The sequence below is a fragment of the Stenella coeruleoalba genome (assembly GCF_951394435.1).
Source record: "Stenella coeruleoalba genome assembly, chromosome: 2".
In the NCBI taxonomy this organism is placed as follows: domain Eukaryota; kingdom Metazoa; phylum Chordata; class Mammalia; order Artiodactyla; family Delphinidae; genus Stenella; species Stenella coeruleoalba.
The window spans coordinates 157,350,370-157,364,399 of NC_137147.1; the positions used below are offsets into that span (position 1 = coordinate 157,350,370).

Sequence of the window (14,030 nt, forward strand, 5' to 3'; positions counted from 1 at the left end):
TAATTAGGAGGGGCTGCCCCTCTTAAGAGCCAGGGATGGAACGAGACTGGCCAGGAAAGGCACTCAGCACAGCATCCAGGACACAGCAAGTGCTCAAGAAACAGAAGTTATTGTTCACTCGTTGGCTATCTCATGATCTACAACCTTACCATGTGCCAGGCATTGTTCTGGGCCCTGTAGATATAGTCAGTGAGCAAGAGACACAAAAACCCTGGCCAAGGAGCTTACATTCTCGTGGGTGAGACAGACAACAGAGAAAATAAATAACTCAAGACAGCTGGTATATTCCACAGTGGTAAATGCTATGGAGAAAACATGAACTAAGGGAAGAAGATATAAAATGTTGAAGGAGGGAACAAAATTCTAGATCTGGTGGCCAGGGACGGGCCCCACTTTTAACACCCAAAGGAAGTGAGAAAAGTACCTATAATTAGGAAGTGAGAGAATAATACTAATGATCACCACCATTGTCATTAGCATTCTCAATATATTACTACTGCGGTAATAGGTTGTAATTATATCATCACCACTATCTTTGCCACAATGAATGTTACTATCATCACTGCCCTCTCTGGCTCTCGAGTAGCTTTGGCAGCAGCATCCAGCAGCCCTGTCCACGCTACAGGGGCGTTTTCAATGGAGACCCGTGTACTGGAGAACCAAGCATAACCCGACAGACCATCATCACGGCGAGTGTGTAAGGCAGAGGCACAGCTCGGGTGGGAACACACCTGTGTGCAGTCACTGCAAAGAAAAAGCTGCTTCACGTGTGTGTTGAGGGGAGAAGGGCAGCCCCAGACCGGTCTTTCTGTCCCACCTGCAAGTAGGGATGCACGTAACAGGCCATCCTCAGACCCAAAGGCAGGGACACGAAGACATCTCTGGAGCAACAGGAAACGGTTAACTGCAGCTGGAGAAGGTGCAGATGGAGACAGTGTGTGATTCAGAGGTCCCAGTCGTGTTTCTACCAGCACATTTATCTGGTTGTTAGGGATAAAAATCAGCCAGCACCACCTGGGAATAACAGAGAACTGGACATTCCTGCTATTTGCCCAGCCTGGCACGATGCTGAGAACGGGGGTGAGGGCGTGCGATGAGTTCTTACTAGATGACACTGAACGAGGGGACTGAGTCTTGCTTGTGATTGATGCAAACGCTTTTTTAACAGATTGACTTGGACTAATAATTATTATTTGCATATAAAGAAAAGGAAAAGATACAGGAAAAGAATCCAAATGCCTGAGGACTCATCCTTTCTTCAATCTGTTTAAGTTGCTACAAAATTTTTCAAAGTTACAATGTCGAGTGTTTCACTTCTGGACAGCCACAAGCTTCCGTGGGCAGGTGGAAGGTGGGACAGGAAATGTGACCTGTGGGACAAACCCCATTTTTCAAATGAGGTCGTGGAAAGGCTTTGTAAATATCTTCAATGCGTTTTGAGATGCCTTTATTATCCAAAGGGAGCCAATTCAGAACTTGTCATTAAAAAAATAATAACCTCAAGATTAAAACATTATAGCTCAAGGAGCAGTGCTTAGACTATAGAAACGTTTCCATTCCTTGTAAATGTCTATGTAAACAGATCCCAGCATTTCCTTCCAGGCTTTGAAGCCAAAAGTTAAACCATTGCAATGCCAATGAAAAGCCCATGAAAGAAGAAAGTATACAGGCCAATTATGTTTTACCTCTCAAGGCAATAGGAACTTGCTATATTCTAAATATTATTATCATGGCCTCACCACACACTCTTGATTATAAAACATTTCACACACATACATAACAGTATGTACACTGTATTTTCATGCTTCTCTAAGGATTCCAGACACCGACTTCATCAACATCATCTGACTCCACTGGAAGGGCAGAAAAAGTGAATCAGAGATTATGGAAAGATTCCGATCGTGCGGTGTGCAGTCATACAGCCAGGAAGACAGACGCCTCATTCCTGGGGAATCCGCCACCAAAGCGGGGAGTGCAGGAGAGGGAGGGCAGAAAACACTGGCTACTGGCCCATTTCATTGCATCTGCAAACAGATTCAAGCAGCAGGACGTGGATTACTGTGGGTTCACTGTTTTCCTCTGGAAACGCCCTCCGCTGTTGCGCTGTGGTTGAAGCACTGAAGGACGTCCGGACTCCGTGTGAGCTGCTGAGCCAGGGCGCCCGTCATGTCCAGAGAGTCCTCGAGCCCAGAGCACAGGAGGAACTTGACGCAGGCCGCGTGCTGCCCCGCGCAGGCCAGGTGCAGGGCTGGGTGGGGACAGAGGCACCCAGCTCAGTGCATCACCTACAGCAGTACTGACTGGGGAGCAGGATGCCCCTGATAAAAACACTGACTCTTTCAACTGCACAGATTTCATAGTTCCATATTCTTCCCTATGACTTTGCCTATTCTGGATCAAAACATTTTTCCTTTTAACCTGACTTGGTCACAAATGGTTTTAAAAGTAACAAAACCAATCAGAGAGAATTTGAGAGACTTGTCTAAAACAACAAAGTAAGTTAATGAGAAATAGGAGACTTTAAATAGTACAGAAGACATTTTCAAAGTTTTGTGAATTCTCTGTGTAAGTGAAAATATCACCATGAGTGAGAATGACGTAACAGAAAGAAAAACTGCTGACACATCTTCCCATTCTGGTTAGAAATTGGCGCTGAGGGTTTCTGATGTGCTGTGAGCCATGATCCTGGGTCCTGCTCCCCTGTCGTTAGGAGAAAGTTTGTGTCCTGGGACTTAGTGATCTTCCTCTGCAGCCCTGGAGTGAGTTGTGAGGCATCACAAGGTCCTACTTAACCCTTGCAAGATGGACAATGGTGCATAGAGTGCTACTGAGAAGGTTTATTCTAAAGTCCAGGTCTAAGGAATTAGCTCTGAATATATCTTTCTGAGCCCAAAATCTAAAAAATTATAGTGATTAAGGTTTTAAAATACATTCCGTAGAGAGAAGACCTATGAAGAATCTATGTAACACCTGGGGAGCTGGTGTGATCATGGATTAAGATAGAAAGTGCTTTGATGTCACATACGTTGTGTGGTTTAAAATAATCAAAACAACAACAGTAATACCAGCAGCAGTAAGGAGTAGTAGTCATCATCGTTACCATGGTAACAGCAGTAGTTCTATAGCTTTGCAAATGGAGGAGGTGCTTTTTTAAGGAAAAGTTGCTGAGCTACTAGAGGAATAATATTAAAAGTGATGATTTTAACATAGAAGTCCATTGTTTACATTCAGTTTACTAATAATTTTCAAAGCACGTGTAAAATGAGGTCGTACCTGATCGATTTCTTTCGTCCTTGGCGTTGATGTCAGCACCCAAGGACAAGAGTGTCTGGATTGTGCTTACGTGTCCTTCCTGAGAGTTGAAATAAAGGTGTTACCACTGTAACAACAAAAGCAAGCCTTAAACACAAACTCTAGTGCACATTAGGTGCTTCTTCTAAAATACTCGACTGCTGAAACTCAATTTTCATATCCAAAGGAAGGCTCATCACATTACTCTCGAACTTCAGCATAAATCATTAAAGATGTAGGTGACGTTTAGTTATTAGAATACAGATGATCAATTTTGTAGCCAAATCACTGACCACTTTGGTTGGGTTTCCCTCAGTGTAAGGAGTATAAATCTTGTGATTTACTCAGAAAGCACAATTCTAAATGTCCCAAGCAAACACACTCTTCGTTAAATCTTTAGGGGAGAAATAAACTGGAAAAGAGCGTAACCTCCCCTGGATGGGATTCTTATCATAGCTGGCATTGTCCTTTGAGAAGCAATCGATATACCTTTGTCCAGCCAGTTAGCCTGTCAGTACCTGCTGAGACTGAAACCAAGGCTGCAGGTTCAATCTTCCCACTCGCTTTTATCCCCGTGGCCATAGACCATGCTCTTAGCCCACCCTCAACTGTATACCCACGTTCTCAAAGGGGGAACACAGGCAGGGGAGTGCAGTTCACCAGAAAAATGTTTATTCCTGTTGCTAGGAAAACAAGTAAAGGCAGGTGGCCAATAATATTAAAGATAGTGGCTACTTTTCTAGCGAAAACTTTTGTGTGTCTTAAATACTTCATACATCAGAGAGCCCAGTAAATGCAATTCCCTTTTCTTAAAGAAATCTTCTGAAATCCAGTAAAAGGATAAGGAACTAGGAAGTTCATACAATGGATTTTTACGGCTTCAAATAACATTATTCCTGAAAACAAAAAAGGGCAGGAGGGAACACAGAGTCCAGACATTACATGGAGTAAAGGGCTCTTCTCAGTTTTTACCCAGAAACAAATAAAGGCAGGTTTCTATTTAAAGGGCCACAGGGCTTTAGAATCACGACCATTTTAAGAGTATGTCATGGGCAATTTCTTTTTTCCATAGAGATCGAGCAAAAGAACCACGACTACAGGGTTACTCATCAACAGAGTTAGGCAAGCCTCAGGAAGCAGGAACACTGTTCTGGAAAGAAACAAACCTTAGCTGCGTAGTGAAGTGCTGTGAGGTGGGTGGAGGCTGCTCTCACATCTACGTTGATGCCAAGCTCAGAGACCAAGAATTGGACGGCCTCATTCTGCCCAGTGACTGCTGCCCGGTGGATGGCCTGGGCCCCCAGGGAGTCCTCAGCAGAAACACAAGCCTAGAGGTTGGGAGAGACATGAACAAAAGTAAGGAGCAGAGATACCTGGGTCCATGGACTTCTGACATTTTGGCAAAACTCTGTGGTCTATGTACATTTTCCTGGGCACATGATACATACAAAGCTTTTGTCAGATTCTCAAAGGATGCTCTAACCAAAAAAAATGGTTAAGATTCAACGCTGTAGGCTAAAGTGCCAAACAAATAGAGTTACTGGGGAGAGCCCGTTATTATTATTACGAAACAACTACTATTTATTGAATACTTATTTTGCTAACTGCTTTATGTACATTATGTTATGTAATCCTTATAGTAACCCTGTTTTACAAATGGAAACACTGCTGCTTAAAGAGGTAAAGGGGACCTCAGAGGGGGGGATGTGGCAGAGCTGAGATTTGAACCCATGATCTGAACAACAATGCTTCCTGTTTATCCCATGATCTAAAACTTGTAGGAAGAACTAAAGGGATAAAACCAAACCATTTCTATACCTTGTGTTTTTCGAGGAGCAGCCTGGCTACGTCGATGTGTCCACACTGGATGGCGTCCATGAAGGGCGTGAGGCCACACTTGTCTCTGCAGTCCGGTTCATACTGGCACCTAGAGCCCAAACACAAAGTAACAGCTGGGAACAGTCACTGCTTCAAACCCAACGGTGCTGACTCCTGACCACCTGCCTTATAGATGATCCGTGAGAATTGGAGTGCTTGCCCTCCTTCCCCACCTCAGTATCTGTACCGAGCTCTTCGAGAGCAGGTTGGTTTCCCCAGCAAACCTTCTCCTCCTCTAAGCTTCTTGTCACATTTTAGGGACCATGATCTCTCCAGCTTCTCATGCAGAACCTTGAAGTCACCCCTCATCCCTCATAGCCAATCTATTACCAAAACCTCTCAATTCTACATCCAAAATATTAAACAAACCTGTATCCTTGTCTCCATCTTTGTCTTCACCCCTTAAGACCAAGTCAACAGGGACCTCCCTGGTGGCGCAGTGGTTAGGAATCCGCCTGCCAAGGCAGGGGACACGGGTGCGAGCCCTGGTCTGGGAAGATCCCACCTGCCACGGAGCAACTAAGCCTGTGTGCCACAACTACTGAAGCCCGTGTGCCACAACTACCGAAGCCTGTGCGCCTAGAGCCCATGCTCCACAACAAGAGAAGCCACCGCAATGAGAAGCCCACGCAAGAGGGATATATGTATATGTATAGCTGATTCACTGCGTTATAAAGCAGAAACTAACACACCATTGTAAAGCAATTATACTCCAATAAAGATGTTAAAAAAAAAAAAAAGCCCTCACCCCACAACTAAGAATAGCCCCTGCTTGCTGCAACTAGAGAAAAGCCCATGTGCAGCAACCGAGACCCAGTGCAGCCGGGAAAAAGAAAACAAAAGACCAAGTCAACACGCAACAGCCTCCTACCCATTTTTCTCTCTTTGGTTCTGGCCCAGCCATTCTGTTCTCACCACTAACAGAGTAATCTTTTCACCATGTAATTTGGGTACAGCCTCTCCTGGTTAAAAGCTTTAACTACTTCCCAACCACAAAGGACAAAGCCTAAAACCTCAACATGACCTCCCACGGTCAGGATTATGTGGCATCCACTCACTTCTCTGGGATCCTCTGGCCCCTCCTCCCTGTGCTTAAGGCGACCCCCCTTCTGTCCAGTCCCACTTTCTTCTCGGTCCCACAGCCTATTTGTCCTCCTTCTTCTGTTCCTATTGCTTCATGGTCCTACCTCCTTTCATTCCTACCCGTCTTCCCTTCTCCCCAGTCCTCCCTTCTTCCGTTCCTACCTTCCTCATGGTCACACCTGTCTCCCCTTCCTCTCGGCCCTACCTCTCACCTGTCCCATCTTCCTCTGTTCCTACCTTCAACGGTCCTGCCTGTCCCACCTCCTTCTGCTCCCCAGGGTGCCAGGCTCTTTGCTGCCTTTGCACTTGCTGGTCCCCTCTGCTTGGAACATCCTAGTGCCATTCTTCACCTGGCCACTCCAAGGCATCCTTCAAATCTCAGCTTCAGGAGGACCTCAGAGGCCCATCTTCTCCCCCAGATCTACAGGACGACCCCTGCTCCCGCAAAGCATTGTGGACTTTCCCTTTGTAGTATCATCACCATTTGAAATTTTATGACATTTCTGTGATTATGTGTCTATACTTGGCTTCCACACTAGCCTGAAGGCTGTTAGGGAAAGAACGGTGTTAACTGCTTATCACCCAGTGCTTAACACACACAGGAAGTGCTTAGAAAACATCTGTTGAATGAAGAAGGAGTATTTATGACTGCAGGTATACAGTCCCAACGCGTAGGAGGCAAGCCCTACACAGTGATGCTTTCGGGGCACTACATGAGGCCTCCTCCTCTTCACTCATCGTCTCCTAGGTAACCACTTCCATCCTATGGATTCAATCGTCACTTCCATGTTGACGAGGCCCCCTCCTGTATCTCAGCCCACACCTCTCTTCTGGGCTAAAATCTGTGTCTAACTGCCCGCTGGATGTCTCTGCCTGGGTGTCTCACAGGTACATGTGACTCAACATGCCCAAAAGTGACACTGCCAGCTTCTCCCCAAGCCTGCCCCTCCTCCCCAGGTGTCATCTACCTCGGCAGGTGGCACCAGCACAGCACCAGCTGCTTAAACAAGACACCTGGCCATTTTCCTGGACTCGTCCTTCTCCCTCATTCCGTTTGTCCCTTTATTCACCGAGATCTGGTGATTCTACCTCTCAAGTGTCTCCAGACCTTTCTCTTCACCCTATAGTCAGCATCGTGGTCCAGCCACCACCATCTCTCCTGTTCAACTGCAACAGCCACCGGACTGCGTTCACAGCACCCACGCTTGCTCCCCCTCCAATCCATTCTGTTTTGCAACCGGGGGATCTTTGAAAAATGAAAATCTCTTATTATTCAGTGGTATCTTATACGCTTAGCACAAGATCTGGAATCCTCAGGTGGTGCCCAGTGTCCCACTGGCCCTGAATCGCCCTTCCTCTGCAGCCTCCCCGTCACTCTTGGGACACAGCAAGTGCCTATCTTCTTTTGGTCTCTTCCATGCACTGTGTTTGTCCCCGGCCCTGAGCATTCACGGTACTGTCACCTCTGCCTGGAATGCCCCCTCCACCCTGCCCCCATTTTCAGCCTCTTCCAGGTCATAGCATCAGTGTCACTGGGGCCAAGATCCCTCACCCCTAGGCCACGTCCCATGCTGTTGTGGGGACCTCGCAATTCCCTGTAATGCTCATCAGACTCACACGACATGGGCAGCGTCTATCTTCCCTGCCCGTCTGTGAGTTCCATGGGTTGGGGGGGAAACCGCATTATCTTGTTGCTGTGGTAGCCCCTGTGCCTGGTACAGTGAGTGCTGAGTGAGCATATGAATGTCTGTTGAATGAACAGATAAAAGGCCAATGTTTCCCCAGGTTTGTCAGCTATTTTTGTTTCACCTTCTTTATCTGCTTAAGTCCTTTGTTCATGTCTGTTTTGGTACCTTAGATTCTCTATGAACATTTTGTCTGAGCTCTGATATTATGCAGCACTGATATTAACTGTCAATTAGCAAATATTTTCCTTAATCTGCTGTTCTGTTCTTACCTCTGAAGAAGCACCTCTACTGCCTCTGAACAGCCATGCATTGCTGGGTGGAGAGAGTTGAGAATGAGAGCTTTTTAGCACAAAACCAAAATGCTTCTTCCCTCCTGGCACCTCTCTGTGCCCCATCCCTCTAGCTGTAACTTCCAGGAAAGAGTATTAAGTTAGGTACACTGCCACCGCCCCAGAAAAAGACAAATTTAGCTCGATGAGTGGTAAAGGGTGATGTTTTCACTTAACAGGTACAAGGCTCACACTTGATTATCTTGTCTTTATGAGACTCTGATGGCAAACATTCAATCTTAAACCTGCCTCCTCACTTTCGTGCTACAAATCCCTAGGACCAGTCAGTTTTTCCCCAAGAAATGTAAAACATTTTAAGAGTAATCCATGACAAAATAACCAGGAATTTAATTCTCCTGCTAGAAATAACTATCCTCTATAATAAAGATTTCGAGGGAGTTCCCTGGTGGCCTAGTGGTTAGGATTGCGAGCTTTCTCTGCTCTAACCCGGTTCAATCCCTGGTCAGAGAACTGAGATCCCACAAGCCACACGGCGTGGCCAAAAAAAAAAAAAAAAAAAAAAAAAACAGATTTTGACTACCTACTCTCCACTATTTTGTGTGAATGACTGGGCACTGACTGTTTCTCCACAAGAGCAGGGTAGTTCGTCAAACAATTCATGAGCAGAGAAGTTTTTCCACTCATGTGCAAAGTTTTATAAAGGATTCTTTAGTCCCTAACTGTGGCCAGAATAACTGTGTGCCTATCTCCTCAATTACATCATGTCACAGGCATTGATTTCAGAGAAACCTAAAAGCCCTGTATTCTAATTCAATGTGCTATCCAGAGGGCTAAAGATTATGTTCTAAATGTCTTGACCTGGACTCTTGGTCTGCTTAGTGCCCCTTTTGTCTTATACCGTGGTGCTTTTGCTTTCAACTAAGATAATCTACAAATAAACGGTTCAGAGTTAAGGATAATTACTCCAAACAATGAAAATGGTAGTCCAGATTTATATTCAACATTGTCACTAGATAAGTCACATCCATTGAGCCCTGGTATTTAATTATAAGCACCTATATTTATTTAAATGGACAGTACCATAGTAGGTATTACTGAAGATAGAAGGAAATAGTCCCCTTTCCTTTTGCTTTTAATAGTAACAATGTCAAAATGGTTGTGAAAATAGCAGCTGTAGCTGTCCCGTGCTCACTGCGTGTGGAGCACTGCACAGAGGGCCTTGCATGTGCCTTAATCCCTACGACCTTGTGATATGGGCATCATCATTATCATTATTTTGTGTCTGAGGAAACCTGCTCAAGAGACTAAGTTCCTTGCCCAAGGTCAAAGACTTAGTAAGGAACAGAACCAGCCTACCATCTAACTGGGGAGGAGAAGACAAATGTATGTGAAAAGTCACCTAAAACAAGAAAGAAGAGCATGTTAAGGGCCCGGTGACACTGGTTTTAGAAACTAAGTGTTTGCCAAAATACCCCAAAGCTGCTCGTATTCCTTGCCATTTCCCCAACCCCTCGCTCCCTGGTGGGTGGCATCCCGCACAGCTCCAGGTCATACCTGCCGTGTGCAGCGGGGTTCTCCCAATCTTGCTCTCTGTCTTCCAGGCAGCTGGGCAAACAGCGAGCAGGTACTGGAGGATCAGAGGGTCGCCTTCTCGGCTGGCAATGTGGAAACTGTTCCAGCCATCTTTGTTCTTCAGCAGTGGATTGGCGCCATGCTCCACGAGGTCCTGGACCACCTCAAGATTCCTCCTTGTGCAAGCCATCATCAGAGGAGTCCTAAGATTAATTGGGACAAGCTGTCAGACGGAAGGGCAGCTGAGGCATTAGAAGCGCTCGACCAGGGCTTCAGAAAAACGCACACCCTTGGCAGAGATGGAAGACCTAGAGGACTCGAGAGTCTGGGAAGCAGGAAAACAGCTTTGGCTGGCAACTTCCCTGCCTGTCGTGAGGGCCCTGGGAGAATTAACAAGGGGAAAGTGATTGTGACGTGGGTGCCCCTACAGGTGGGGAATACTGAGGAGGCAAAGTTGTTTCTGAACTAGTTTTTAGTATGGCACTGAATTGGAATAGAACTAGTCAAAATCACAGTTTGTGCTTAATATTTGCATAAGAGGTACTCTGCTGGACTTATCCCATTCACCTCAATCAGTAACCGATAATTAAACGGTTCTGAAACGGAGTTAAAACAGAGCAGATGACAAAGTGCCTTGCCGTAAGGAGCCTACATTGGTGGAGCAAATGAAACGGCGTGATTACAATAAGGTTCTGAACTGATGTGTGTCCACAACTATGGGACAGTGAACTACATCACTATCAACTCCTCTTCTCCCACATCAGTGATTTTGTGCTTCTGCCTTCTCATCTGCTATGACTCTCGGAAGCAGGGGCAGGTCTTGTTTACCTCCTGTCCCAGGGGCTGGCCCAGCTGAAGCGCAACGTAACTACATGGGTCTCAGCCAGGATCTGTCCTCTGAGACTGCTTTGACATTACTTAATTACCAACACTATTTTGATTTTTTATTTTTGGTAATGTAGTAATGATAGTGAATGAGAAATCAAGAGGGAGACACCCAGATAAATGAAGGCTGGAATCTTCAAGAGTGCTTCACAGAGGGAATGAATCCAGGTAAGGGACTTGAGAAAGCCAGCAAGGTGAGAACAGGCAAAAATGTCTCACTGTAACTGCACTTCCCAAGCACACAATCAAATGAAACGTGCCCTTTTAACGGTTGTTTGGGAAGACTGTTTCCTTACCCATAGAACTGGATAAGCATAAGAAAATCAGTTTTGTGCTTAGTCACAGCCAAAGTGCAAACCTCAAAAAGTCACCAGGTCTACGCCCCCCGCCCCCCCATGCCAGTGGGCAAGATGCACTTTGTCTAGCTATCTGGCTGTCTGATGTGTTCCTTATTTATATCAGATCAGGAATCCCTTGTGGATTCATTCAGGAACTTCATTATGTTATGAATCTTCAGATGTTCATAACCTCTAAGGAGGTGGACAGACATAGTACTAAAAACGATGTGGATCTAACACAATGCAATTACTTTGTGTGATGGTTACAGGTGAGCATCGTTGACTGTGGAGGTGGTCATGCAAGGCTACACGTGATAAAATCACACAGAGTACCCCCCCACACACACATGTGTACGTATAACTGGTGAAATCCGAGTAAGTATACTGATTGTAGCAATTGCAGTTCCTTCTTCTTGTTACCTTACTGTGGCTGTTAACATGTTAACTTTGGGGGAAGATGGGGGAAAGGTGCATGGGACTTCTCCCATGTCTTTGCAAATTTCTGAGAACCTATAACTACGAATTTCAAAGTATAAAGTTAAAACAATGTCACTGGTGAAGTAATCATTTAGCTACATGTTCCTAGAAGAACATCCCGCCCTGGGGCTCATGCTATACGTAGGACATATAGACAATTTGTAGTTTGCTTATACTCTATCTGATCATGTACTTTACTGTTCTCTGCTCTATCATGGGAGGCAGTCTGGAACAGAAGATCGGAGCAGTTAACCCCATAAGGGTAGCAACCATGTTCTGCTCAATAGGGGAAGGCTGAGGGGCTATGGCGTGGAGGCCGACCAAGGAGCGGGAATCTACGATTCTGCGGGGAATGGTGAGGGTCTCTCCGCAAGTTCCGCCACCTACCAGTCGGCCTTCTTCAGGCAGTCGACCGCGGCCCCTCGGCCCAGCAGATACCGCACGCAGTCCCGGTGGCCCATGGAGGCAGCCTCGTGCAGAGGCCGCTTGTAGTCTCGGTTGGCAGCCTCGATGTCCAGGTCCCAGGCCTCGACCAGATAGGCCAGGATTTCCCGGCGGCCGTGGCGCGCGGCGCAATGCAGAAGGGTGTCCCTGGCCGGCCCCGCGCAGCCGGCGCGCCCCGCAGCCCGCAGCTCCTCCCGCAGGGCACACAGCCGGCCTTCCTGCACCAGCCGGCACAGCCGCCTTGGGTCCGCGGGCGCTGCCATGGCCCCTGGCTCCGCTCCTGGTCCGCCCCCGCCCCCCAAGGGCCCTCCCCGACCCTTCCCCCGGACGCCCCCGGCCTCGCCCTGCCGGCTCGGCCCCGGGCGGGCGCTCAGGTCTCCGGCTGACCACGCGCCCCGCTGGCCGCCGCGAACGCACGCTCGGAGGCTGCAGCCCGCGCTGGTTTCACTTTCCGGCGAAACATTAGGTGAACCGCGGGACCGCCGCTGCCGGTCCCGGTCACAAGCAGAGCGGACCCGCGGGGACGGGGTGGGGCCCGCGCGTCCCCGCCCACCGCAGCCTGCCCCGCCCACAGCATCGGCCCCGCCCCACCCCGACTGCCGCAACCCCTCAGTGGGTCCCCGAGCTCGGAGGAACTCTGGGAAAGTTTCTGTTCGCCTCTTCCGCCCTAGCGGAAGCACGGACGGGGCGGAGCCCGCTAGCGGTAGCCACCCCTTCTCCGGGTGCGCGTTGCGATTGGCCGCCAGAGAAGTCCGTAAGCACGCCCCCTCCGCACGCGCGTTTCAATTGGCCAGGGGCGCATTCCGTCAGCGCCGGCGGCGGGCTCTTCCCTGGGCTGCGGCGGGGGCGGAGCTGGTGGAGGAAGTCCGCGGCCTTCTCGGGCTCGCGCTGCCCGGGGGATGCTGGGACTGGGTGTCCGGGCGGCTCTGGCCCGGAGGCGGCGGCGGTGGCGGTGGCGGCGGCGGCGGGACCCCCGGTGTGGAGCGCCATAGTGCGTGAGGCCGACGGCGTGGAAGGGGGCGCGGGCGGGCCCAGTCGTGTGGACGCTGAACCTTTGGGTTCCTCAGCGGGTCCCGCCTCAGGGGGTCCGCGGGGGACTGGGGGCCGGGCGCGGACGCAGAGGGGCGCGGGCCGGCGGTGAGGGGCGCGGCGGGGCGCGCGCGCTGGAGGCCGAGGCGCCCTGGGACGCGGGGGCGCGGCGCTGCTCGGCGGTGTGGGAGTCGCGGAGACGTGGCCTCCGCTGGGGGCAGCCAGCGTTTCCTTTCCTTCTGCTCTGCTGTTTTGACCTTGGGCGAGTCATTTTATGGTATCCTTCTGCCTCTTTCGTTTGCAGTCGCCCTCCCCCTAACCTGAGTATTAAGAAAATTAAGGTGATGTGGGAGGGCCTTGAGCGGGTGGAGGGTACTTGAGGTCTGAGCAAGCTGTGTGGGGTGACGGGAGACGTGAGGGTAGGTGTTGAGTTCTTTACCCGATCTTCCTGGATGCTCGTCATTTAACCTTCCTGGTGTTTTCGGTTCCTTTAGAGATAAAATGGGAGCAGCTGCTATTTGCCAGGCCTGGAGACAATTCTGCTTTACATTTTGTATTGTACTCTGGTTTACAAACCACTTTAGATTAATTATCTCATCCGCAAACAACCCTGTAAGGAAGGCATCATGACAGGTGGGGAAATTGAGACCTAAAGAAGTTAGCGATTTTCCCACGGGAGTACAGCTAATAAAGACCTCTGGAAGGAAGGGTGGTAGCCCCTGGTGAGGGTCTGCTAGTGCTTGGCACTCTGCTCAAATAAATTAAGGGAGATAAAATGAAAAAAGACCTCAAAACAAGCTCATTTTACTTGTGAGCGGATTGAATTTGGTTAACTGAGTGTAATATGGATAATCATCAGAGATAGAACCAAGTCCAGTATCAGCTTTGCCAAAGTTATTGTCCCCTTGTATTTTGCCACTTCCAAAAGAAAGGAAGGTGTAAAAGTGCTTTGAAGTGCATCAAGTCTTAGGACATGCCAAGCATTGGTCTTAGTGCAGCTGTTGGTGTTGGTGCAAATGGAAGTTGAGGTATCCGGTAGTTTCACACTTCTTGTT

At 48.4% G+C, this 14,030-nt stretch overlaps 2 protein-coding genes across 3 annotated transcripts in view; one reads left to right on the forward strand and one right to left on the reverse strand.

The window, feature by feature from the left end:
• Positions 1 to 1,225: 1,225 nt before the first annotated feature.
• On the reverse strand, positions 1,226 to 12,227 carry ANKRD16 (ankyrin repeat domain 16). 2 transcript variants are annotated; one of them, XM_079913463.1, is made up of 7 exons: positions 11,890 to 12,227; positions 9,785 to 10,005; positions 8,210 to 8,252; positions 5,110 to 5,218; positions 4,458 to 4,619; positions 3,274 to 3,352; positions 1,226 to 2,248 (listed from the first exon to the last, which is right to left on the reverse strand). In XM_079913463.1, the coding sequence occupies exons 1-7, from the start codon at positions 12,207 to 12,209 to the stop codon at positions 2,067 to 2,069; spliced, it is 1,116 nt and encodes a 371-aa protein (XP_079769589.1). In that variant the 5' UTR covers positions 12,210 to 12,227; the 3' UTR covers positions 1,226 to 2,066. The 2 variants fall into 2 exon arrangements, with proteins under 2 accessions (XP_079769589.1, XP_079769590.1); XM_079913464.1 differs by having other exon boundaries at positions 2,108 to 2,754.
• Positions 12,228 to 12,807: 580 nt separating this feature from the next.
• FBH1 (F-box DNA helicase 1) overlaps positions 12,808 to 14,030 on the forward strand; it is a 142,164-nt gene continuing 140,941 nt past the window's right edge. The window contains exon 1 of the mRNA XM_079913757.1: positions 12,808 to 12,937. Within this exon, the coding sequence (XP_079769883.1) occupies position 12,937 (1 nt within the window). The 5' untranslated portion in view covers positions 12,808 to 12,936. The remainder of the gene's footprint in view (positions 12,938 to 14,030) is intronic.